Source organism: Heloderma suspectum, chromosome 1 (genome assembly GCF_057233095.1).
Source record: "Heloderma suspectum isolate Gila_16-S chromosome 1, 16-S_ref, whole genome shotgun sequence".
Classification (NCBI taxonomy): domain Eukaryota; kingdom Metazoa; phylum Chordata; class Lepidosauria; order Squamata; family Helodermatidae; genus Heloderma; species Heloderma suspectum.
In genome coordinates this window covers 223,007,007-223,034,735 of record NC_139458.1, presented here as the reverse complement: position 1 = coordinate 223,034,735, position 27,729 = coordinate 223,007,007, and the positions used below count along the sequence as shown (strand labels likewise).

At 42.5% G+C, this 27,729-nt stretch overlaps 1 protein-coding gene across 1 annotated transcript in view; it reads left to right on the top strand.

Annotated features, from left to right (window-relative positions):
• DRC11 (dynein regulatory complex subunit 11) overlaps window positions 1–27,729 on the top strand; it is a 160,847-nt gene that overhangs the window by 120,936 nt on the left and 12,182 nt on the right. The window contains exons 14-16 of the mRNA XM_084830199.1: window positions 2,437–2,544; window positions 6,020–6,219; window positions 27,628–27,714. Of these exons, the coding sequence (XP_084686325.1) occupies window positions 2,437–2,544; window positions 6,020–6,219; window positions 27,628–27,714 (395 nt within the window). The remainder of the gene's footprint in view (window positions 1–2,436; window positions 2,545–6,019; window positions 6,220–27,627; window positions 27,715–27,729) is intronic.

Here is a 27,729-nt window from a genome sequence, read left to right as displayed (position 1 = left end):
ATTAGATGTAACAAGCCGCGATGGGCAGGGGTCAAACATTTAAGTGGTTGTTCAAACTTGTCCAAAGACCTGACTGCATCGTCATGCCTCAACTACTGAAACTCATCCAGTACAACTGGACCAGTCTGTTAATGGAAACACACTAATAGAGGAGTGCAAGTTATGCTGGATCTGAAAGATTTTATCTTCAAAGTGTAATGCAAATTTATCACACTGGGCTATTGAGGATGTGACCAATTCTTTCTCAGAGTCAGATTGTAATAACCTCTTCACCACCCAAAATGCCACTGTTGGACAACACTGTGAAGATGCAATGGAGGTAGAAAAGAACTTCTTCTTTGCCACCCTCGTTGCCACATAGTAGGCGCGATAATGAGCTCTAAGCAGTGTTTGGTCAGATTCAGCATGAGTCTTTCTCCACTTGCGTTCCAGCCGATGTCCCACTTGCTTCATTGCCTTCAGCTTCAAGATGTACCAAGGAGCTAATTTGGCTCTGCCAGGGGGGAGAAGGCGCATGGGCATGATTGTGTCAACCGCCCTGGTCAGTTCCATGTCCCATAGACTGACCAGGGTTTTGATAGGAGCACCAGTCTTACCAACTGGAAAATCCACCAGAGCCATTTAGAAGCCACTAGGCTCCATTAGTCTCTGGAGGTGGACCATTCTAATAGGTCCCCCCACCCTTGTGGAGGGGAAAAGCTGCTGAAAGTCTAAACCTCAACAGGTACTGATCCAACCATGACAGAGGGGTAGATGTTAAATCTCCCACTTCTGGATCGCTGTCTTCCTGCCCAGCTGAGAAAACCAAATCCAGTGTGTGACCTGGAGCATGTGTTAGGCCGAAGATATGTTGGGACAGCTCCATGGTTGTCATGGTGTCCATGATGTCCTGAGCTACACCAGATTGGATAGTGTGACGTTCTTGCCTGGGTTGCATCTTTTCCCCAGCCTCCACCTCTGAAACAGAAACAAACCCCTCAGGAAATGCCTGCTTTCACTTGGATCAGTTGTTCCCACTGACACCCAAGAAACTAAATATGCCCAATTGGTTCTCTCAACCCACTACAGAAGAAATAACAAGGAAATAGATTTAATAATTGTAGCGCAACAAGACAAATAAATACGTGGGATTTTGTATTAAAAAAACAAATAAAAGATTTATTTGAAACATGAAGTTGTTTATTAATAATATATTAATATTATTAATATATTATTAAACTCTTCATTATTATTATTATTATTGCTTGGTCCTAACTTCTCTAGCTGCTCTACCCCTTCTAAAATCCTATGAACAACCCCCTTATAAACTAGATGTTACTTCTTCAATCCCGAAGGCTCTATCTGACTCCTCCCTGTCAGTTAATTCCTTTTATAACCTCAGAATCCTCACACACACGCAAGCCCCTCCCACCTTTCACTCACTACCAAACAGTTAACCCTATTTTACCTGGGTCACATTTAACACATACATTAACATAACATACATTACAGACAGCCTCGCCATAGGCATGGAGGTCCCCCAGGACAACCATACTGAGAGTCCTCAGCACCAAGTCTGAGACTATCTCTGTCAGCTCAGCAGGGAAAGTGCTGGGCAGTGGGGCAGGAGGTACACCGCAAGAATCCCTAACCTGTCCTGGGTTCCCAGCACCAGATACAAGCACTCAGAATTGGCACTCAGGCAGACAGGAAGCCTGGAGACAGAGATGGAATCCCTATAGACCACAGCAACGCCCCACCCCCACCCGCCACACACACACACACACACACACACACACACTCCCTGCCTCTCGAGTCTGCTGCTGCCACGCCAAGTACCAAGATGGGCACAACTGGATGAGACTAACTCCCGCCTCTTCACCCACCCAGATCTTAGTTATATTGATAGATTACAGTTCGGAGCTTCCATTACCACACACCAACAAGGGAGATGTCAGTACTGGGGAAGAGATCAGGTGCAATGCCTTTCTCCAAGTGGACAAGCAATATGTGCAGCATTCTGGTTGGGTTGGATGACTTTGTAATATTATTTATATACAATTCCAATATTCAGAATGCTTTATAGTTTTTAGTAATCATCGAAGCATCCCTGTGAGATAGGTTAATACTACTCCAATTTTACAGATGACGAAAAGGGGCTTGATTGTGGGTGGCCTTGGCAAGTCCCTGAATTCTGCAAAAGAACTGACACTCTGTCCCTGGGACCACAGTAGCACTCATTGTTAGCTGGGCAGTCTAGCATGGAAGTGGATTGCTTTTTAAAAAAAAATTGCATTCACATTGGGGAGGCATTTCAAAAAAACATTACTTACTGAAAAACCCTATTAGGCCTTAATAGAATGTTATATTGTATTCTCCAGTAGTTTCTAATTTCTGAAGTTCTGCATTTTGTAATAATACAGTATCACATATTAAGCCTTTGTCTCTTCCCTGTAGGTGAGTACTGCTATCTGGGGACTACGCTTCGACAGGTGGACATAGAACCAATGCCCTCTCTCTCAGATGTCAAACAGCTCATAGCTCTGTATGGAATATTGCCATTGGGTAAGGTCATGGCAGAAATTGCCAGAGGGCGGAATACCACTCTTTGCTTCCTGTCAGCATCATATATTTTTACTAGCTGTGATAGTGCTTGATTGATTTTGGTTGAAAGCATTCTGCAGAATTCTTTTGCAATTACATATTCTGGGCTGAGACAGTATGATTTTAATAGCACACTTAAAAGAGGACTGTGCTTGCTATTGTGTTCGACATATCATTTCTTTGCCATTTTTGTTTGGATGTTAACAGTTTGGGAACTTCAGCACATTAAACGAAGTCACTTGGGGAAAGTAATAGTGAATACAAGCTCCATTGATTAAATTTAATCAAGTTAGGGGAAGGGCTAAAGTTGCAATTTACCTTTTACAAGCCAGCTAATGTGTCTTGCTATTAAACAATGGAAGCATTTATGGAATTAGAGCTTGTTTAATATATCAGCTAGAGTACTTTTAATTGTCCTTGAAAATTTAAATATCAGAAATTATTATTAACAACCTACTATGGTTGTTTTCTTAAAAGTACCATCTGCACTACCATTGTTCGATGATGATTGCAGGATAACCTTCTTAAGCATAGACCCTTGGTTTAAAAAAAAACAACCCTTTGTGCTTTGGCTCTGTCTTATTACTACTCTCAGTTTGAGAGATTTAAGAAGAAAACATTGCCATTATATCCGACTATATCCACTCATAGTAGGAAAGTAGGAAGCTGCCTTATACAGAGTCAGACCCTTGGTCCATCTAGCCCAGTATTGTTGATACTGACTGGCAGCAACGGCTCACCAGGGTTTTAGGCAGGAGTTTTTCCAGCCCTACCTAGAGATGCTGGGGATTGAACCTGTGACAGGTGTTCTACCATTGAACCACAGCCCCCCCCCCCCAGGGGGGGCCAGTACTGGCTGCTGTCATCCAATCCCAGACCAGGACTGGGCAAGAAGATAAGTAAAATTAAATCAGTTTGTGCATATACATCCAAATACATAGTGAGAGGCAGAGCATATTCTGAGACACCACTTGTATAAAAGCAAGATCAGACTCAGGTTCAAGTGTAGGAATAAGAAGGCAGGGCAAGGCAGGAATCATAAGCCAGGAAAACTAATTTTCGTTAAGAGGTATTATTTACCAATGCAGATCTTTTGTAATTAAATTATAGCGTAACACTTTTTTGTACACTTTTATTTGTGTTTGAAGTGTCTGGAACATTGTGATGGGCAACTATTGGCCTGAACTGACTTTAAGTGTTATCATACATTTCCTCACTGTATATCTTGTCCAGAGTTAGCCGTCGCATAGGTTGATTATCTACAGTGTTTATATCCATGTTGGTCTTGAAGAATTCTATACATTTCTACTCAGAAGTAAACCCTATTGAATACAATTATTGCCAGGTGTGTAAGATTGCAACCTAACAGCCAATTCAAAGTTGCACTTGACAGTACATTATAGCATCATCAAATGTAGCATTTTAGAAGAGATCATCTTTGAAAAAATATGGAAAAGAAAGTTTAGACTAGAATTATATCACCATGCACCTTTTCTGGGGATAATTCTGTGAACAGGCATCTAGGATTGCAGTCTGACTTGGTTAAAATCAATGGGAGTTTTGCATTTCACTTAATAAGATGTGGACTAGACTCAAATATCTTCATCAGAAATGTTATGTGGTTTTTCCAGCCGTTTATCATTTTTTTACGTGACATAGAACCTAAGATTCTTTGAAAGACACATGTCATGAGCATCTTATTTTACTCTGGAATTGGCTCACAGAATAGATGAAAGGGTCACAGAACACCAGTTTCCCAGAAGGCAAACTGATGAGACTTAAAGTAAAAGTAACTCACCCAAAAAACTTAAGTACAAGGCAGAGGTGGGGTCTGAGCTCCAAAAGACAAAACCACTCTTTTGAACCCACAGTTTTCTTCTCCAGCACTCATTTCACAGAAGGCAAACTGTTGTGGCTCAGAGGCAAGTAATTCAGCCAAGAAACTGGGTACAAGGTAGAGGTGGGTGGGTCTATTTCAAATGCTAAATCATATATTTACCGCCACAATGCACAGTTTCACAGAAGGCAAACTGGTGATGTTCAGAGAAAAACACACACACCAGGCAACATACCAAAACAAGCAAATAAGCTAACACAAATAGGCAATACACAGAGCGAGAGAGTAGAGTGATAGCACTTCCTTCACTCCTCACCATGCCTTCTAGCCCCTCTACCCCAGGACATTCCCTACAATCCCCAGTGTAGTTTTTTGGGGTGACAGGGCATGCTTCAAAGCAAAGTACTGGGGCCCAAAGGCATTGTTGGAAATAAAGATTATGCTGGAGGCTGGTACTTTGCTTTGCAGCATGCCAGCCTCCCAGTTAAAAAAATAATTACAAATCTATAAAACTAAAATAAAAATGGCCATTTGGGGAACCCCAGCAGGCTGGATAGGGAACCCAGGCAAGATGGATTTGGCCCATAGGCCCAAGGTTCAACCCCCCAAGTTGATATGTTTGAAACCCACATTTTAAAACTTACTCACTTTTGCTAAAGAACCAACCCATCCCACAGCCCATTCTGGGCCAGCCTACAAATTTCCAGAACACAGACAGGTTAGCAGTAGTGGTATTGCATAACCTATGGCCAGAAAAGGCACCATCCAGGTTGGAAACCTCCAAATAACAGGGGCAAAATTAAGCACTTTTAAATCCCATTGATCTCAATGGGATGGTTATGTGCTCTTCTACTGAAATCAGTGGGGCCTACAAATGCGTAGCTTTGGCTTCATCATCTCTTGTACAGGGACAGCAGAATTTTATTTTGCTTGTCAGCTTCCTAAATTATTTAAAAAGGAGACTTAGGGCACAGCCCATAGGGATTTTCACCTCTGAGGCCATAGACAGAGTGATGACCTTGGAGGTGAAAATCCCCACTCGGATCTTCACCCCGCCCCCCTCCCAGCTGCTGCAGAAAGCTCCACGGCAGCTCCTCTTCCGCGGTCGGTGTTGTGACCTCGGACAGGGAGAGGAAAAATGGGGTATCCCAGAGGGAGGAGGAGAGGCCAGGATTCCCTGTATCCTGTAGCCTCTCCAACCCTGGGCCCACCTCTGCCACTGTGACTCCACTAGACAGATGCCATGATCTTCATGCAGGCTCAGAGCCTGTCTAGTGTAAAAATCTGGAAATGAGGATGGAGAGACAAAAATCGCCTCTGTCATACCTCCCACCCTGCTGGCAGCATCTCGTCAGGGCGGAGGAACGTCGGAAGCCTCTGAGATTGGAGGGTCCCATCTAGTGGGTGGCAACTCAATAGATTGTTCCCTTACTTTTTTGTTTTTAATTGCATGTTCCAATTCCTGATCTGTCAAAGCTTCCTCGGGGCCACTAATGGAGCTCTCCCAGGCCCAGCACTTGAGAATTACAGATTGGATTACTGAAAAGCATATACTTATTGGAGATTAAAAATCAAATTGTTCACATTTTACTTCCATAGGTTCTCAGTCTGTACATGCAAAAGCTCCTCTAGTGAAAGCCTTGCTTTTGGCCGGACCTGTGGGAGTAGGGAAAAAGATGCTTACCCATGCTCTTTGCACAGAAACAGGCGCCAACCTCTTCAATTTGTCTGCTGCGAATATTGCTGGTAAATACCCTGGCAAGACTGGTCTGCAACTTATGCTTCACATGGTTTTTAAGGTAGGATTCATAGATTCTCTGTTTTTGTTTTTTTTTCCTGTAAATTTACACAAGCCTATATTTTAGTTACATATAAGGGTGCAATCCTATCGATTGTGCCCCTGCCACTCGGAAGCTCCCAAACTTGGAGGCTTTCGAGTTTCCTATGCCCTGCTGGGCTGAAACCGGCAGGGCAGGAGGAGTGCATGAAGGCGATCTTCACCTCCCCATTCTCCGATCTCCAGTATTTTCACTAGATGGGCTTTTCAGTCCATCTAGTGAGGGAGTTTCAGATGGGGAGGGAAGGAGGCTGGCAGAACTTCAGCTTAGCTCACATCCTGGCCTCTCCAGTCTCTTCCCTTCCCCTCCACCTAGAATGCCCCCTTTCCCCCTTCCCCGTGGTCCAGTTTCTGACCTCGGAGAGGCAACTGGCATGGTTCTTTCTCCACCAGCTATGAGGGGGAGGGGTCTGAGGTCGGAGCACTGTCTCCAACCTTGGAGGGGTTTTACAAGCAATCCTGTGGTTCCTGGGATACTCTCCCAGGGACTATAGGATTGCTCCCTGATTATGTTATCCACTATTCTAATATGTACTTCATTTTGATTTGTTGTTGTAATAATGCATAACAAAAAATTATTAAATGAGAAATTATTTAAAAATACAGATTGCACCACTCACACAGGGCCTATAAAATGGTCTCTTTCATTCATCTTCTTGAAATTGATGTCTTTTTACATATCTGAACTCAAGTATATACACACTCACCATTTAAACTTTATTATAAGATAAATATACCCACATTTATCAGTTTTTTCTCCTTGCCTGATAGACCTTTAAGCTGCAGTTGGAGTGACTCCAATTGAATTCAGTGGTGCTTACTTCCGAATGCATATGACTGCAGTCATTGTTCTTGTTTTGTTGTCACAGGTAGCTTAAAAATTGAATACTATTGATATTCGGTAATTAATAATGATCTAATCCTACTGATTCCCCTTCATGGATCACTGCCTTGTTGTGGCGAAGGGGCTTGCGTAACTCAGTGAAGCCATAAGCTATGCCGTGCAGGGCCACCCAAGACGGACAGGTCACGGCAGAGAGTTCTGACAAAATGTGGTCCACTGGAGAAGGAAATGGCAACCCACTCCAGTATTCTTGCCAAGAAAACCCCATGGAACGTATCACAAGGCTAAAAGATATGACGCCGGAAGATGAGCCCCTCAGGTCGGAAGGTGTCCAATATAGTACTGGGGAAGAGCAGAGGGTATTTCCAAGTAGTGCCAGAAAGAGTGAAGCGGCTGGGCCAAAGCCGAAAGGACACTCAGCTGTGGATGTGTCTGGTGGTGAAAAGAAAGTCCGATGCTGTAAAGAACAATATTGTTTAGGAACCTGGAATGTAAGATCAATGAACCAAGGTAAGCTGGAGGTGGTCAAAGATGAGATGGCAAGACTGAACATCGACATCTTGGGAATCAGCGAACTAAAATGGACAGGCATGGGCAAATTTAATTCAGGTGACCATTATATCTACTACTGTGGGCAAGAATCCCTTAGAAGAAATGGAGTAGCACTCATAGTCAATAAAAGGGTGGGAAAAGCAGTACTGGGGTACAATCTTAAAAAACAATAGAATGATCTCGGTTCGAATCCAAGGCAAACCATTCAACATCACAGTAATTCAAGTCTATGCCCCAACCACTGATGCCGAAGAAGCAGAGGTTGATCGGTTCTATGAAGACCTACAACACCATCCAGAACTAACACCAAAAAAAAAGATGTCCTCTTCATCATAGGGGATTGGAATGCTAAAGTAGGAAGTCAAGAAATCACCGGGATAACAGGCAGGCATGGCTTTCAGCAGTATGTGAACCAAGAACTACTGGAAGTACAAGCTGGGTTTCGAAGAGGCAGAGGAACTAGAGATCAAATCGCCAACATTTGCTGGATCATGGAGAAAGCAAGAGAATTCCAAAAGAAGTCTATTTCTGCGTCACTGACTACGCTAAAGCCTTTGATTGTGTGGATCACAACAAACTGTGGCAAATTCTTAAAGAGATGTGAGTACCAGACCACTTTACCTGTCTCCTGAGAAACTTGTACAAGGGTCAAGAAGCAACAGTAAGAACCGGACATGGAACAACCGATTGGTTCAAAATTGGGAAAGGAGTACGACAAGGCTGCATATTGTCGCCCTGCTTATTTAACTTATATGCAGAGTACATATATGCAGAGAAACGCCGGGTTGGATGAATCACAGGTCGGAATTAAGATTGCCGGGAGAATGATCAACAACCTCCGATATGCAGACGATACCACCCTGAAGGCAGAAAGCGAAGAGGATTTAAAGAGCCTCTTGTTGAGGGTGAAAGAGGAGAGTGCAAAAGCTGGTTTGAAACTCAACATTAAAAAAACGAAAATCATGGCATCTGGCCCCATCACTTCCTGGCATATGGAAGGGGAAGAAATGGAAGCAGTGACAGATTTTATTTTTTGGGCTCCAAGATCACCGCAGACGGTGACTGTAGCCATGAAATTAAAAGACGCTTGCTCCTTGGGAGGAAAGCTATGGCAAACCTAGACAGCATAGTCAGAAGCAGAGCCATCACCTTGCCGACAAAGGTCCATCTAATCGAAGCTATGTTTTTCCCAGTAGTAACGTATGGTTGTGAGAGCTGGACTAGAAGGAAGGCTGAGCGCCGAAGAATTGATGCTTTCGAACTGTGGTGCTGGAGAAGACTCTTACGAGTCCCCTGGACTGCAAGGAGGTCAAATCAGTCCATCCTAATGGAAATCAACCCTGACTGCTCATTGGAAGGACAGATACTGAAGCTGAAGCTCAAATATTTTGGCCACCTAATGCAAAGAGAAAACTCTCTGGAAAAGACCCTGATGCTGGGAAAGATTGAAGGCAAAAGGAGAAGGGGACGGCAGAGGATGGGATGGCTAGATAGCATCACTGATGCAGTGAATATGGACTTGAGCATGCTCCGGGAGAGAGCGCAGGACAGGAAGGCCTGGCGTGCTATGGTCCATGGGGTCACGAAGAGTCGGACACGACTGAATGACTGAACAACAAATCCTACTGATTGGTCAATAGCAATTGTGGTGCATATTTATAAGAAAGGCCCAAGATCTGATCCCAAGAACTAGTGTCCTATAAGTCTCTTGGAACTGGTCAGTAAATTATATGCAAGGCATCTTTTGGATAACTTAGAATGTTGGATGAGCCTAGAAAACCTTCTATCAGAGGAACAAGCAGGTTTTTATCACAGTAGATTAACAGTTGACCACTGCTTCCTTTTGAATCACCCAGTAAGGAAATATATGTCCCCACCATATCATCCTCTCTATGTTGCCTTTGTAGATTTTCAGGCTGCTTTTGACTCCATATGTTGGCCCTACCTTTGGCACAAATTGTCTGTTTTTAATATGGACCGTAGATTGTCAAGGAGAATTCAGTGGTTGTATGACAATTCTAGTATACGTGTCAGAGTTACTGTAGGGGTTAGTTTTTTGGAAGCTATTACAGTGAATAAGGGAGTGCCACAGGGGCTCCCACTTTTATATAATCTGTATCTTAGCACCACTATTATGTAATCTGTATCTTAATGAAATTTTTTCATCTCTTTCTGATATAGAGTTTTTTCCTCTGATTAAGGGATAGGAGTATTTCTGTTCTATCTACACTGATTATGCTTGCTGTCCTTCTGTCCTGTACTCAGTTGGGAATGTGTAGACTTCTGAGAGCCTTAAGCTCATATTCATAGAATCATAGAATAGTAGGATTGGAAGGGGCCTACAAGGCCATTGAGTCCAACCCCTTGCTCATCGAGTCCATCCCTGACAGATGGCTGTCCACTACCTCCCTAGGGAATTGGTTCCATTGTCGTATTGCTCTAACAGTCAGGAAGTTTTTCCTGATGTTTTATTTATTTATTTATTTATTTATTTTATTAATCGCCCATCTGGCTGGTCACCCAGCCACTCTGGGTGATGTAAAACAAAAACAATGGAACCAATTACCTAGGGTGGTGGTGGGCTCTCCCACACTGGAGGCATTCAAGACGAGGCTGGACAGCCATCTGTCAGGGATGCTCTGACTTGGATTCCTGCATTGAGCAGGGGGTTGGACTCGATGGCCTTGTAGGCCCCTTCCAACCCTACTATTCTATGATTCTATGAACAATTTAAAACAATAAAATACTACATTAAAAACATCACATTTCTAAAAATACCCTAACCCACCCCAAATGCCTCCCTGAACAACCATGTTTTCAGTGCGTGGCAGAAGCTCATTAAAGAGGGGACATGGCAGAGTTCCCTGGGGAGGGAGTTCCACAGAGTAGGGGCTACCACAGAGAAGGCCATCGTCCTCACCAGCCTAGCTGTCCTGGCTGATGGGACAGAGAGAAGGCCATCCGAGGCTGATCTTGTTGAGCGGCCTGTCTGGTGTTGTTGGACGCACTTCTTTGAGGTAAGCTGGGCTGGAACCATATAGGGTTTTAAAGGCCAAAACCAACACCTTGAATTTGGCCCGGAAAACAACTGGTAACCAGTGCAATTCCTTCAGCACTGGAGTGATGTGATCTCACTGGCAGCTGCCTTTAATCAGGCGAGCCGCCGCATTCTGTACCAGCTGCAGCTTCCGAACCGTCTTCAAGGGTAACCCCACGTAGAGCGCATTACAGTAGTCTAGACGAGAGGAGACTAGGGCATGTACTACCGATGGGAGCAGATGGTCAGGAAGCTTGGGGTGCAGCCACCATATCAGATGGAGTTGGTACAGCACTGTCTGGCTCACAGCTGACACCTGAGCCTCCATGGACAGCTGGGAGTCTAAAATGACCCCCAGGCTGCGGACCTGGTCTTTCAAGGGTAGCCGTACCCCATTCAACACCAGGTCAACATCCCCCAATAGGGATGTACAAATCCCACTTATCCGTCCGTTCCGGGGCATTGGCGGTGGGGGGGAGGCGCTCTGTCCCTCCCCCGGAATCCTCCCCGGCAGGCTCTGCTCTGCGGCGATTCCATGGAGCTGCCAGCTGGGGCCAGCCGCAGCCAGAATTCCAGCTGCTGCCGGGCTGCTGCGGCCACAAATGGCGGCTGCTACGCCGGCTACCATTTGCGTGGCTGCCAAGCCATGATATTTACGTAGCCTATCATGGCAAATGGTGGCCGCAGCAGCCTGACAGCGGCTGGGAGACCAGCCGGAGCCACCGCCGCATCCGCCGCTGCCACATCCGCCACCAGGTAAGCTCCGTCCTGGGGGGATTCCACGGGGTGGCAGGGGGGAGACCGTTCTGCCACAGATTCCGGGGGGCCAGATTCTAAACAATCCGGCCTCACTGGAGTCCGTGACGGAATTCTCTGACATCCCTATCCCCCCACCTCCTCTTGTCTCCCACCAAAAGTGCCTCAGTCTTGTCAGGGTTCAGCTTCAGCTTATTCTTCCCCATCCAGCCACTCACCATCTCCAGACATTTGGACAGGGATTCTACAGCCAACCTTGGTGAAGATTTAAACGAGAGGTAGAGCTGTGTGTCATCTGCATATTGATGACACCGCACCCCAAACCTCCTGATGATAGCCCCCAGCAGCTTCACATAGATGTTAAACAGCATCGGGGAGAGGATGGAACCCTGTGGCACCCCACGAGTGAGTGGTCACGGGTCCGAAACCTCCTCTCCCAGTGCTACCCTCTGCCGGAGAGGAAGGACCAGAACCACCGCAATACGGTGTCTCCAATGCCCAACCCCTCCAGGAGGTCCAGGAGGATACCATGGTCAATGGTATCAAAAGCCGCTGAGAGGTCGAGGAGAACAAGGAAGGAGCATTCACCCCTATCCAGAGCCCTCCTCATATCATCCACCAAGGCGACCAAGGCCATTTCTGTCCCATGCCCAAGCCTGAAGCCCGACTGAAATGGATCTAGATAGTCGACTTCTTCCAAGTGTGCCTTCAACTGTATCGCCACCACCCGCTCAATCACCTTGCCCCAAAATGGCAGATTCAAGACTGGGCGAAAGTTGTTCACAACTTGGGGCTCCAAGGAGAGCTTCTTTAAGAGTGGTCTTATCACTGCCTCCTTGAGGGAGGCATTCACCACCACCCTGATCCCCTCACCCAATCTCTCTCTGCAGCCCATAATGAGCCAAGATGGGCAAGGATCAAGTAAGCAGGTGGTCGGCCTTACAGATGAAAACACCTTGTCCACTTCATCAGAAAGAAGCTGGAACCAATCCCACAAAACCGGTTTGCCACAGACCGCCTCTCGCTCACTAACTGTATCCATAGTACATGGAATAATACTCCTAAATGTTCAGCCGGAATCTGGCTTCCTGTCACTTGAGCCCATTATTCCATGTCCTGCACTCTGGGATGATCGAGAAGAGATCCTGGCCTTCCTCTCTGTGACAACCTTTCAAGTACTTGAAGAGGGCTATCATATCTCCCCCCAGTCGTCTCTTCTCAAGGCTAAACATACCCAGTTCTTTCAGTCTCCCCTCATAGGGCTTTGTTTCCAGTCCCCTGTGGGACTGGAACCAGTGCTGAGTAGAGGGGAACTAGTACTTCCTGGGATTTGGAAGCTATGCTTGTATTAATGCAGCCCGAAATGGCATTTGCCTTTTTTGCAGCCACATCACATTGTTGGCTCATATTCAGCTTGTGATCTACAACAATTCCAAGATCCTTCTCGCTTGCAGTCTTGTTGAGCCAAGTATCCCCCATCTTGTAACTGTGCATTTGGTTTCTTTTTCCTAGGTGCAGAACTTGGCATTTATCCCTATTAAATGTCATTCTGTTGTTTTCTGCCCAGCGCTCCAGTCTATCAAGATCACTTTGAATTTTCTTTCTGTCTTCCAAAGTATTAGCTGTCCCGCCCAATTTTGTGTCATCTGCAAATTTGATCAGCATTCCCTGCACCTCCTCCTCCAAGTCATTAATAAAAATGTTGAAGAGCACTGGGCCCAGGACTGAGCCCTGCAGTACCCCGCTCGTTACCTCTCCCCAGTTTGAGAAGATCCCACTGATGCACTCTTTGAGTCTGATTCTGTAGCCAACTATGGATCCACCGGATCATTGTTTCATCTAGCCCACTTTGAGCTAGTTTGCTCAGCCTGATATCATGGGGCACTTTGTCGAAAGTTTACTTGAAGTCAAGGTACATTATGACTACAGGATTCCCACAGTCCACAAGGGAGGTTACTTGAACCAAAAATGAGATCAGAATCGTCTGGCAGGATTTGTTCTTGACAAATCCATGTTTGCTTCGAGTAATCACGGCATTGTTTTCAAGGTACTTACAGACTCATTGCTTTATCATTTGCTCCAGAATTTTCCCAGGGATTGATGTCAGACTGATTGGTTTATAGTTCCCAGGTTCCTCCTTTTTACCCTTTTTGAAGATAGGGACAACATTAGCCCTCCTCCAGTCATCTGGCACTTCACCTGTCCTCCATGATTTCTCAAAGAGAATAGACAGTGGTTCTGAGAGTTCTTCTGCCAGTTCCTTTATTACTCTAGGATGCAGTTCATCTGGCCCTGGAGATTTGAACTCATTCAAAGTAATTAGGCCTATCAATCTCAAGCTGCAATCCTGCCCCTTCAGCCTGTACTTCGCCTTTGCCAGGGGGTCATAGACCCTCTTTTGGGAGAAGACTGAGCCAAAGTAGGAATTGAGCACTTCTGCCTTTTCTTTGTCATCTGTTATCATTTTGCCATCCTTATTTAATAGCTGCACCACCATTTCTTTCCTGTCTTTTACTATGCACGTAGCTGAAGAAAGCCTTTTTGTTGCTTTTAGCATCCCTCACTAACCTCAGCTCGTTCTCATCTTTACCCTTCCTGACGCCATCCCTGCAATTCTGTGCTACCTGTCTGTTTTCTTCCTTTCTTGTTTGGCCTTCCTTCCACTTCCTATATGTGTCCTTTTTTGTTTTCAGGTCATCTCTAAGCTTTTTGTGAAGCCACATTGGCTTCTTCTGTTGTCTTCCACCTTTTCTTCTTGTTGGAATTGTTTGTAATTGTGCCTTGAGAATTTCCTTTTTTAAAAGCTCCCACCCATCTTGGACTCCTTTTCTTGTTAGCGTCGCTTGCCATGGGACCTTACTGATCATTGTTGTGAGTTTATGAAAATCAGCTTTCCTAAAATCCAGGGTACGCATTTGACTACACTCGGCTTTTGCTTCCCTTAGAACCAAGAACTCAAGTATAACATGGTCGCTTTCCCCAGAGTTCCTGTAACTGCTACTTTATCCACTAAGTCATCTCTGTTGGTTAGGATCAAGTCAAGGATAGCCAATCCTCTAGTTCCTTCCTCTACTTTCTATAGGGGGAAGTTATCTGCCACACAAGTCAGGAATTTCCTGGTGGGGCCATGTTTTGCAGAATTTGTCTCCCAACAAATACTGAAGAAATTGAAGTCCCCCATTACTACTACATCATGCTTCCTTGAAACACTGACTATTTGCTTTTCCAAAGTTTCATCCTTGTCTTCTCCTTGATTGGGTGGCCGGTAGTAGACTCCGACCACCAGGTTCCTTTTATTCTTTGCTCCATTTATTTTGATCCAGATGCTCTCGATGGGGCTACCAAGCTCATCCTCCTGTATTTCTATGCAGAGATACGTATTTTTCACATACAGTGCAACCCCACCTCCCTTTCTCTTCCTCCTGTTCTTTTTGAACAAGTTATATCCTTCAATTGCTGTATTCCAGTCATGGGAGTCATCCCACCAAGTCTCAGTTATACCTATCAGGTCATAATTTCCCTCTTGTATTAAGAGTTCAAGTTCATTCTGTTTGTTTCCCATACTCTGGGCATTAGTATATAGACATCGAAGACCATGTGCTTCATAGTCTGGCTTTCTTCCTACATGTGTCTGATATGTGTCTGGCTTTCTTCCTACATGTGTCTGTATTAGGAACGTTTACAAATTAATTATTCTAAAACTAAGAGATTGTTGTTCAGTAAGAGAAGGAAGAAACACCGGTAGAAACTGGAAAAACAGTTGCTGGAGTAAGTTGAGCCATATGAATACCTGGGTGTGATATTTAAAAACTCTGGATCCTGGAACTCATTTGAAAGCCTCTCCACTGGCAGCTAAAGGAAGTTAGTGACACCCCTGCTTGAGCTATATAAAACCAAATTATTGGCTCGGCTTATTTATGGGGTCCCTGTATGGGTACATTTGATTTACTTTCATTTGGAATGCCCATTGTACTTAGATTTGAAGATTCAGTATCTTGACCTCGTAACAGCTGGTATTAGAGATAACTCCCCTTTAAACAAAATTTTATTCATATTTGCTGGGGTAGATCACACTCTTAAATTCATTAAGCTAGCTCTAGGGAGGGGGAAGTCTTTTGTTTTGACAGATGATAACATAGGACATTGAGCTCTTTTAATTAATTTGATAATATTTGTATACAAATACAACTGCTTGTTAAACATTCCCTTATTTTCTTATTATTATGCCTAGTCTGATTTCCTTGTATGTTCACAGTCTGTATTCCTTCTTGTTTTGTATTGAGTTCAGTGTATATGCAAAAGCCTGGTTGGTTATTGAGCAATAAATTGAACTGAACTGAACTGAGTATAATATAATAAATATCATGTTATTATTCAATGCAATGTTCAGCAGATCATGCTTTACACATGTATATCAAAAATTATTCTTAAAAATTAAAAAAATAAAACCAGTGTTCTGTGCTGATTATGAAATCATTGTCATCCTTCCTTTCCTCCTATAAAATACATTAGCTTTATCAGTTCCATCATCTTCCATGCAACATGTTATAATAGAAAACATGGGTTCCCAACCCTATGTATGCTGAATAATGGGAATGCGCTCAGGCAGAGGGTGATTTTCAGGATGAAGCAGCAGACAGGAAGGAAATGCTTAACTCTTCCTCCACCTGCTGCTCTTCCCTCTGCAACCCCTATCCCTGAGATGTTCTTCCCCCAGCCAGGTTTTTCAAATTTGGAGCCTATCTGGGAATAAACAGAGGCAAATCAACCAGGGAGAGAGTTTGCGGGGGGAAAGATCAAAGATCCTCCTCCTGCCCCTTGATTCTCCCTTGCAAATGCCCTGTCCCACCCTCATTAACTAGTCATTTATAGGAGACTGCACTTCTCAGACTTCTTGTTTCAAACATGATCTTTAAGATATAATGAAACCATTAGGGAAATAAATAATATCCAACAATTATGCTAACATTTAATCATTCTTCTTAATTGTTCTCTAAATTCTTGCCTTTTTATCAACAACATCTTTTTGGCACTATAGTGCTTCAGACAGATAGCAGAGGCCAGATTCAGATGATCACATCCTGGCTTGATAAACCAGGATATGCATGAGTTCCATGCACCCACATGCAGCCCCTTCACTCCTCCCTTCGCATGAGCAAGGAAAGAAGCCAGGAAGCTGCAGTTAACAATACCTTCCCATTACATGTGGGAAGCAAGGAGCAAAGCAGCAGCAAAGGGACTGCATGCAAGCACACAGAGCTCCTGTGTATCCTGGTTTATTAAGCTAGCTTTTGACCATCCGAATGTGACCAGCGTCTCAAATGAGGCCTAGCTCTCACTGAGGTGGTAGATCTGTGTTTGGCATGCTTCACGTCAGACTACGAGTGGCACTTGCATGATAGAATGCTGCAACACGCACACAGAGAGAGAGAGAGAGAGAGAGAGAGAGAGAAACAGCATGTCAGAAAGAAAGGTTCCAGCTTAGCCTTTCCCTGACATCTAGCTTTCAATGTGGAAGTGGGGGAGGGGGCAGTTGTATAGAGGAGTATTCAGTCATGTGAAGCCCTACTGTAGTCTGAGTTAGTACAGCTTAGACCCAGGTTTTACTACCTCAGTGAGAACTAGGCATGAGTGTCTGACACGTACCACACCTCATTCGACTATTCTCAATATTCTCTGTGTAGCCAACTGAAAGACTTATTAATCCTAACATATTTTATATACCAAATCTTCCCATGCTGGCAGAGGAGCATTAAGTACAGTAGTTAAAATACAGATTTTGGACATGATAAAAAGACACAACTGTAGACATTTATCATATTATATGATCTGAATAACACTTGCTAAGCTGTGAGAACTATCATGTATTGTTTTATAACTTACACTGATGGTGAGGTACCTTAGATGTTCCAGTTACCGATGGCTCTTACAAATGAAGAGATTTACTTAAACTGATCCCCAGAGAGCAGAGATTGACCATTACGCAGCTTTCTGCCCATAAATTAGCCATTGGACGATGGTAATTATTTCATGAGAGGTACCTTAAGTGAGTGAGCAGTTATGAAAATAGTATGCTTCAGATGTAGGATATCTGAATATTTTTCCTATATTTTTGTAAATACTATTAAAGATTACAAGCCTAGTCAAAAAGCAAATAGAAAAAGAGGTATTGTACATACAAAGGCAATTATTTTTCATAGTACAGAAGAAGAAAAAAGTGCCATACCTGCTACCTGCTACTCTATGGGTGTTTAGTATTAACAATTGTTTAGCACTTCTAAGTCCCATTCAGCACATGCCTAACTGTCCCAATGAAATCAAGAGGACTTAAAATGGCTTAACATTGGCTGCACTGCAGAGCAAGTGGGGGTGGGGAGTGAAGTGGTGGATTCACCACCACTTCCAAAGTCTAGCCTAACTCCTTCCAGCTAGTTGGTCTGGGGGCTACGATCACTCTCTTAAGCATGATCCATTTGCTTCATTGGATTTCATCACAACTAAAGTTAGCTGCATTAAGGCAGTTCAAACTGTTCAGTCTAGGAAAATACAGTTTGATATGGGCAAACTTCTAGCAGAGGCACATGAAAGTGTTTTCCACTCTGGAAACAAAGCCCTATGAAGAGAGACTGAAAGAACTGGGCATTTCCACTCAGAAATGATAACATGAGAACACCCTCAAATTTGCATTTCAAAATGTTGGTTGTGTGCTGATTTCCAGTTAAGTGTAGTTTCACATTAAACTTCTATTTTTCAATTTTGTAATGTCGCAGTGGGTACTAATTATTTTTAAAGGTCTAACAATAGCCACTGCAGGCTCAGGAACGTGATATTGCATTTATTATAAACATAACTAACAATAAACTAATGCAATTAAGTTAAATAATAAAACTTCTTCCAGGGAAAACAGTTCCAGCAAACCTATTTATCAAAATCACTGTCTTCATACTCCATTGTCATATCCACTGATACGATCTGAACAAAGCAAGCCATTTTGTTTGCATCCAGAGCACAATGTGAACACCTTGTTAAGTAGCTACAACTAATCATTTTCAGAAGTGATTCAAAAGCTGGAGCCATCAGACATTTTTGGCCAGTGCATCTCACCTTTCTGATACCAACCCCAGTCTTCAGCATTGGCCGAGTGCTGCGCTGACTCCCACTGTAGGATTTCGAAGTATGGGCAAAGGTTGCGAGATTTCATGGCTGCTGTTATTGGAGGCAAACATTCAGGCGTGATGAAGGATTCTGAACAAACAACCACAGTCATCTGTGCCACAAACCATTTTATTTTATTTATTTATTATTAAATTTATTAATCTGGCTGGTCACCCAGCCACTCTGGGCGATGTACAACATACCATAAAACAATTTAAAACTCTCTATTAAGGGTGCATTTGCTGTGGTCTCCATTGTCTGCAGCTAGGAAAACAGACATGCTCTCCAATGTATCAGTGAAACCAGTGAGAGCGGCAGCACTGTGCTCAGTTTTTTTCACCTTGTTCTATGATGAGCAAAACCCAGTTGAATGGAGACTATCAATCAAGTCTCTTGATTTAAAATTATGACGTTACTGTACCTGTAGACTGAGATATAGAAGAGATGTTATAGCTTGTGACCATACAGCCTGCATGATGCTTTGTCCGATTGAACCACCTTTTTTGGACATATCCTTCCCTGCAAAGTGCTTCATACACAAAAGCTTCAGATTATTTGGGATTTGTTGTTGTTGTTCAGTCGTTCAATCGTGTCCGACTCTTCGTGACCCCATGGACCATAGCACGCCAGGCCTTCCTGTCCTGCGCTCTCTCCCGGAGCGTGCTCAAGTTCATATTCATTGCATCCGTGATGCTATCTAGCCATCTCATCCTCTGCCGTCCCCTTCTCCTTTTGCCTTCAGTCTTTCCCAGCATCAGGGTCTTTTCCAGGGAGTTTTCTCTTCGCATTAGGTGGCCAAAATATTGGAGCTTCAGCTTCATTATCTGTCCTTCCAAAGAGCAGTCAGGGTTGATTTCCTTTAGGATGGACTGATTTGACCTCCTTGCAGTCCAGGGGACTCGTAAGAGTCTTCTCCAGCACCACAGTTCGAAAGCATCAATTCTTCGGCGCTCAGCCTTCCTTATAGTCCAGCTCTCACAGCCATACATTACTACTGGGAAAACCATAGCTTTGATTAGACGGACCTTTGTCGGCAAGGTGATGTCTCTGCTTCTTACTATGCTGTCTAGGTTTGCCATAGCTTTCCTCCCAAGGAGCAAGCGTCTTTTAATTTCATGGCTACAGTCACCGTCTGCGGTGATCTTGGAGCCCAAGAAAGTAAAATCTGTCACTGCTTCCATTTCTTCCCCTTCTATATGCCAGGAAGTGATAGGGCCAGATGCCATGATCTTAGTTTTTTTAATGTTGAGTTTCAAACCAGCTTTTGCACTCTCCTCTTTCACCCTCAACAAGAGGCTCTTGAGATCCTCTTCGCTTTCTGCCATTAGGGTGGTATCGTCTGCATATCGGAGGTTGTTGATAATTCTCCCGGCAATCTTAATTCCGATCTCTGATTCATCCAACCCGGCATTTCTCATGATGTACTCTGCATATAAGTTAAATAAGCAGGGTGACAATATGCAGCCTTGTCGTACTCCTTTCCCAATTTTGAACCAATCGGTTGTTCCATGTCTGGTTCTTACTGTTGCTTCTTGACCCTCGTACAGGTTTCTCAGGAGACAGGTAAGGTGGTCTGGTACTCCCATCACTTTAAGAATTTGCCACAGTTTGTTGTGATCCACACAATCAAAGGCTTTAGCGTAGTCAATGAAGCAGAAATAGACGTTTTTCTGGAATTCTCTTGCTTTCTCCATGATGCAGCGAATGTTGGCGATTTGATCTCTAGTTCCTCTGCCTCTTCTAAACCCAGCTTGTACTTCCGGTAGTTCTCGGTTCGCATACTGCTGAAGCCTAGCTTGTAGGATTTTGAGCATCACCTTGCTGGCATGTGAAATGAGCGCAATTGTGCGGTAGTTTGAACACTCTTTGGCGTTGCCCTTCTTTGGAATTGGAATGTAAACTGACCTTTTCCAGTCTTGTGGCCACTGTTGAGTGTTCCAGATTTGAACACTCAAATCTGAACACTCAAACACTTATTTGGGATACTCAAATGCTTATTCCTCAGTGAGATCACTTAGACAAGGGTACACATCTTTAAAACTTGCCGACTGACTTTGGGCTGCTCCACACCAGGCTTTTTATCCCACAACTTACTGGGGCTTCTGCTTCCGGATACTTTGCGGGATTAAGATTGCCTCCTAACATGGGCTATTTTTTCCAGTCTGTCTTTCTCAGCAAGTTCTATATCCTTCATTTTACAGCCACTAGATGGCACTGTTGTTATAGCAGAACTGCGCAATTTCACACGGCCATTAAAGTGGATTTACATTTATTACTGCATTATCCCTGAGCTTTTAAAAAGCGGATAAAGGTCAGAAAGTGCGGGAGACGAGCTCACAGTTGATGATGTCATGTAAAGAACCTGCTAAAAGCCTAGTGTAGAAATGCTCTTGATGTCGCTTCTGATTAGTTTTTCTGCAGTTCCAATTATATGTATCTTCTGTAGGCTGATAGCACATTTGGAATTTGCATAATACTCTTCCAGGATATGATCAGATGTTCCTTTCAGTGTCACCACATCAGCCTTACCACTTCCACTAGGTATGATGACCCTGTCCCCATAGTGTTATGTGAGTTTTCCTTTGATGTGTCTTCTGTCATATGTTTGTGAATTACCATCTTCAAGGAATGAATTCATCATTGATATGAGCTCTGCAACTCTCCGCTGTTCTTCATCATTTGTTTCTAAATAACTACACTCAAGTTGAAGCTGGACAGCCGTCTGTCAGGGATGCTTTGACTTAGATTCCTGCATTGAGCAGGGGGTTGGACTCGATGGCCTTATAGGCCCCTTCCAACCCTACTATTCTATGATTCTATGATTCTGTGATACATGTTCTCAGAAATGCTGTTGGTTATTTGGATATCCCACATTCAACATTTTGGCTAGATGTTCATTACTTGCACACTGTTATGAGATTTTTTCCCATTATCACAGTTTTGCTACAACTTTGATGATATATGGCAATCTACAGCATGAACATTCAACAAGTAATACTCTGTTCTTCCTCTTGCTGCAAGTGAGCATTTGTCACATCTCTTACAGGTAGTTTTAATGGTTTCAACAAACTGACATGTCCTTATTTTTACATGTTCTGCTTTTGACTTGCATTGTGATGAGAAATCCGTATGAATATCTCAAAATAAAAAATCTGACTATTAAATGAGCCTTGACTTAAACAAACACTTCTTTTGAAGGTACTGTTCACATTACAGCGTTTTTCATAGAAATTATGTCTTCTATGTTGGTAAACAACATTCATCTTGCAATGTGCACTTTTGAGCTGGCAGTTGCAAATATGTCACTGCCCCATGTTCTTTGTTTGCAGAATTGCAAACAGGAGTGCCTGAGACCAGCAAATGTGCCCCACATCCTGATTCTGTATTGCCTTATGCACATGAGCCTTACTGTATTGCTAGAGGAATCTTCCTGTGAGTTGACCCATGCCTGTTTGTAGCTTGTAAGCAAGCACAATTTGTGACATTGCACAACATTATTACTGAGCACATCAGTTGGCATCAGTCGTAGCTTCCGGTTTCCTGACTTTGTGGAGCTTGAGCCAACATGAGATAGCCTTAAACTGGCAGGTTTTTTATCATTGAATTTTCCTGGCTTCAAAAAGGAAATTTATTTATTACTGTGTTTGGGGCGGGGGGCGGGGGGGACATAAGCTAAAAAAAAACTTAAGTAACTTACTGAGTAGATGTGTACAAATGAATAGATATGTCCCTGTATATTCAGAAAGGCTTATTTCTGAGTAAGCCCGAACAGGATTGCAGCTTACCTTTGCCTTTGCCTCCCTATCCCCTCGTCAGTGATCTGTCAATCAGTGAGCGAGAGCCTTCAAAATTACCTCACTCTTATCTCAGTTGACAGTTTCTTGCTACCCTTCCCCCACTGTCAGAGTGCTGACAGGAACACTGGAATTCCTCTTAAAATACTGGAGTACTGGCAGCATTCCACCTTCAGAGTGAAACTGAGCATGCCCAATGTAACTTTACCAGCAGTTGCTGCCATAGGCTTTCATGGGGTAGAAAACCCTTAGTAACTTTTGAACCGCTGCTCAGAATTTCACCAAGCCAATGAAAGGCACATCTCCTTGATAAACCTGAATAAAGCACATCAGTAGTTTCCAACAGAATGTGAAAGAAATAAATTATATGCTGAGCCACAGCTTGGAGTGAAAAGTACAAATGTGTCAATTTTCAGCACTTTTTAACTTTCTGTACCTATGGCTGTTTTTATCGGATTGCTTTGAAATTTTGCAGAACTATAGACTTCATTGGGGAGATTATGGATGCTTCACATTATTAGCACAACATGTGTCATTTTTATAAGCAGTAGAATTTCGAGGCTTACAATGGCAGAAAGGTTTTTGGGGGTTTTTTTGTGTTTTTTTTGTGACTCACCTTAACTAAAGGGCCATTTCTGTGCCCCGTTAATGCAGCGAGACTCCAAAAAAAAAAAGAATACTTATATGAGAAATTCGGCAGTATTCAAATATCATGATATAAGTTAACCAACAATTATAGCATTTGACAGCAATTTGGTGATGATACATGAAACTATTTTTTTCTGCAAGCCTTCACAGGAAAGGCTCAGACATCATCTCATGATTTTGGGGGACTAAAAAATCTACAGCTTTCCATAAATTATTCAAAAACGTGAATTCCATGAGGTATCAGCCACGCTCTGTTGGTTAGACGTAACTGCAAATTAGGACATGGCTGCCATTTTGAAATGCAAAGTTGACAATTTTCTCATGCTTCAGTTTTGTCAGATTTTGGATATGCTAATCAGCTATTCTGATTTGAAAGCTTTAAAATGCTTCTGTTAAAATTTTGTAACAGTTTTGCTCACATTGAGTGCCTTTTTCCATATCTTTCCTAGACTCCTTGGCTATCTAGAAATTGCAGGTGTTCACCCCACTGCATATATAATATTTACAGGCAGCTGAACATGTTAACTAAGCCTTATGCTTTTTAAAATGTTACTCAGCTTTGAATCTGATTGTAATAAACAAAATTTGCAACTTTATACCGTCACTTCTTTTGTTCTAACAGTTTGTATTAAGGAAGTGTCTGTCAGAAGCAGAAGCAGAAATAAAAGTGGTCTTAAAGAAGTAGTTTTCAATCAGCCATATCAGTTAATATACTAACCAAATTTAAATTATATATCTGATTATAGATCTAGATAGTGTTTAATAAAGTAAAACCTTATAACACATAAATCTATTAGACTTCAAGGTGCCAGAGATTCTGTTATTTTTTCTGCAACAGCTAACCCTCCATATTTTATAAGTATATAAATGCCATTCTGAGAATATTGAACAACGTGTGGGATAATTCGCTACACAAAGCAACATCGTTTTGTCATTTGGTTTCTTTCAGTCATGATGATATCACATGATATGTAAGCTTTTCTATGCAACCTTAATATGAACTCAGTTTTAAAACATAACACTGGGATTTTCAGGAATCACTCACACATAACAGAAGACTCATACTGCTGCGTTTATTGCCACTCTGCAATCCCAATTTGAGTACAACTGAAGAATACACTTTTGTTAACAAGCATTAAAGGGCTGGTGTTAAGGAATGATCTCCCCAAACAAAATCTAAACGGTTTGGAAAAACAGGCATTAACCATCATGAAATGCCATCACTGTCTTAACTTAAAGCAGTATTAGAAAGGTTAAGGAGCCATCTGCTGGTGACTTTAACAAAATGAAGAGCATAGCACTGCTAATAAAATTTCAATTATAAATTAATTGCATAGTCCATTTAATTATCCATAGATTCAAACTAGCCATGGATAATTCAAATGAAGTACTTTCATTGGAACAGTCTGCTACATATCTGCCAACAATTTCAATTAGATACCAATGGATTATGGGTGTCTCAGTTGGTTAAAAAAAATAGCAAAACAGCAGTGCATCGATCAGATCAAGACAACATACTGCTCAAAATAATATGATTTTGTATACAGGCAAATCTGTTCACAGTTCATTTTTGTGAACTGAAATCAGAGGGCATTCATATACATGATTTTTCAAAAAGTTAATATAAAGTGGGATCACTTCCTATTTTGTATTAGCGTACATGTACTTCCCCAATAGCTAATTTAATGTAACAGCACAACAGACATTATTCCTCTGAAGATAAACAGTAAAGGATGAAATCTAGGATCTGCAGCTGTCTGTTTAGCAATAGTGATTACACTACAGAAACTCCTGTAGAGAAAAGCACATATACTTCAACAACTCCTCAGAAGAAATTTCATTTAGTAAAGAAGAAAAATTGCCGTGGGAAAGGAAGGAAACAGAGGACATTGAAAGAACATCTATTTTTAAAATGCATTGTTTTCAGTCGATTAAGGCTGGAAGTATTAATCAAAGAAATTGGTAGATTAATTAGTGAATGTATTATGCACAGCTAGAAATGTGGATTTTCCTTAGATTCTTCTCTGTTCAGTAACAATGCTATTGAGGTCTGTAGGGAATGTATGTATTATCTTTAAAGCAGTTAAATGTATCAAGGCAAAATGGATATTCTAAAAGGCATTCTTATGTCATCTTTACATACTTTCCCCAACATGGGCAGTGATAACCATGTAGAAAAATACCCATAGACTTTGTCTACTTGTTCCCTGCCATCTTTGGATTGCTGACATTCTTCTGTTTAAAATTCCAGTGGTTTCAGAACAGGGTTTATTTCTTTTAGACTTTCCTAGGCAAGTCAGATATGCCTGTAAATCTCATAGGATCAATAATTATTTTCCGTGGCAGCAATAAACCCTTTTCTGCAGCTGCTGATAGAAACCAAAGCAGAGAGAAAATTGAAAATTGAAATGTTTATCTTTACAATGAGAGCACCTTTTTTACTGAGCAAAGAAATACAGCTATAAGACTAATAATTATGTGATTGCAAACTGCATTTTCAGAGAATTTTGGTTATTTCAGGGCAGTTTCAGGCAGCCCATTTCCCCCATTATGTGAAGGTTTTGTTTACATACATCATGTAAGGGGATCAATAGGGAATCAGTTTATCTGAAGGGTCTTTTCTGCTGAATGTTCTGCAGATGCTACTGAGCCGTGATAGTAAGAGCTCACTACTCAGTGGAAGAATTAATCATCTGAGTTCATCCATAGCTACCATTGGTAAAACAAAAAACAAAATGAAAATCCCTCAAGTGTTGCCTTTATCATAATGCAAACTAGAACCACAATGAATTTGAAGCAGCAGCCAGAAAATGCATTCCTTACAGCTTGGAATGTTGTGGGTATATTCCAGATCCATCACATTTAATGGAACTGGCATCAGCGTCAGTGGGATGTACACTGCACCCTGAGGACTTGTTCACACATGACACACATTTGTGGTGAAGGTTAATTATCATGATTATTTCTGAACCTTCTTCACAAATACCATGTGTGAACAAATCCTTAGGGTGCAGTGTATTTCCCCTTGAAGTTGATGACAAATACATTAATTTTAATGGATCTTGGATATACCCACAACATGCAGTGCCTCAAGAGGTATATTTTTATTGATAATACGACTTGTATAATTAATAATAATAATAGTAATAATAATAATTGTAGGGCACTTCAGAATGTCAACAGCACTGCACATACTTAAAACAGTTCTGTAAGGAAGGTTAGTACTATTGTCCCCTTATTACTGATGGGGAGTTGAGGGTGAGCAGGAGTGGCTTGCCTAAGGCCATCAATTCGTAGTAGAGGCAAGTTTTAAACCACAACCTTTCTGATCTATTCACCAGTTACCTATCTGATATTTGAAAATACTTCACTTCTAGTTTGCAGAAGGTACCACTCTAGAGTTCTGCACAGTTGCACAAAAGGCCTTTGTAATATTTGTAGACTGTTGGTAAGAGGTTAGATTTTCCTTGGAGTACAGTAATGTTTATGCTACCTAACCCCAAAGCGAAATATTCCTTCCATTCCTAGTTTCTGACTGTTGTGTAATAACTTCTGAATTATTTGCACCTATTCCTGAATATAAATGCTACACACTTAACTGCTTGACATCCTGTGCAATTTGGGCTTCTGTTTTAAATTTTAGCTAAGCATGTTACTATGTTTAATTAATCAGAACTTGAAGTCATAATTTTAAAAAGGTAGAAATATCGATGATCACAACAGGTTTAAACCAATGCTTGATACTTGCCAAAATATAACTGTCAGTGCTCCAGGTGCCACAAGAGCCTTTGTTGTTCTTGCTTAATACTTAACATTTTTATGAGCAGACTAAAACGAGCACAGATCTCTTACCTGTTTCCATGAGTTTCAGTGAGGAAAGCTGCCCCACCCATGCAAGGACTGTGCAAGAAGCTCTCTTCACTGAAATGAATGGGGAAGCTATTCCATGTGGCAGAGGCACACTGAAGCTCCCAAACCTGGAACATGATACTGGATGATTAGAGGTAGATTAAGGAATGAAGGACTCCATTCTTTAATCTACCTCTGTTTGCTTTACAGTGTAATCCTCTGCATATCTACTCAGAAGCAAGTTCCATTGAGTTCAGTGGGGCTTTTCCACAAGAGAGGGAGCAATCCTATGGCCGCTAGTCAGCAGCTAGATGGCCATAGGATATGTCGGTTCCTGGAGAACCGACTTCCCCCCACCCACACTGCCTCGCAGGCAGCTCAGAACAACCCCGCGCTCCACGCTCTGAAGAGGAGCATGGAGTGGCGAAAATGGGACATTCCGGGTGGGGAAGGTGGAAATGCTGGTAACACACATCCTACGTGTCATCCGGCAGCCCCATTCTGCCTTCCTGTGGCTAGACAGCCAAAATCTAGCTGCAAATGCAGGGTGGCTGAAGCGTGGAGGGGACAATCCCCTCCATGCTTCTCCTGCCCTGCATTGGATAGGCAGTTGCCTCTGAGTTCATAGGCAGCCACCTATCCCCATAGGACTGCGCCCTAAGTTTGTATGTTGCAGCCTTACTGATATTTAACAGTATTATGACTTGAAAAGTCTTTCCATTTTTCACCTGTCAGGTAGCCAAACAACTACAGCCTTCAGTCATATGGATTGGAGACACAGAGAAAACATTCTACAAAAAAGTGCCTAAAGCTGAAAAAGAGGTAAATCCAGTTTTC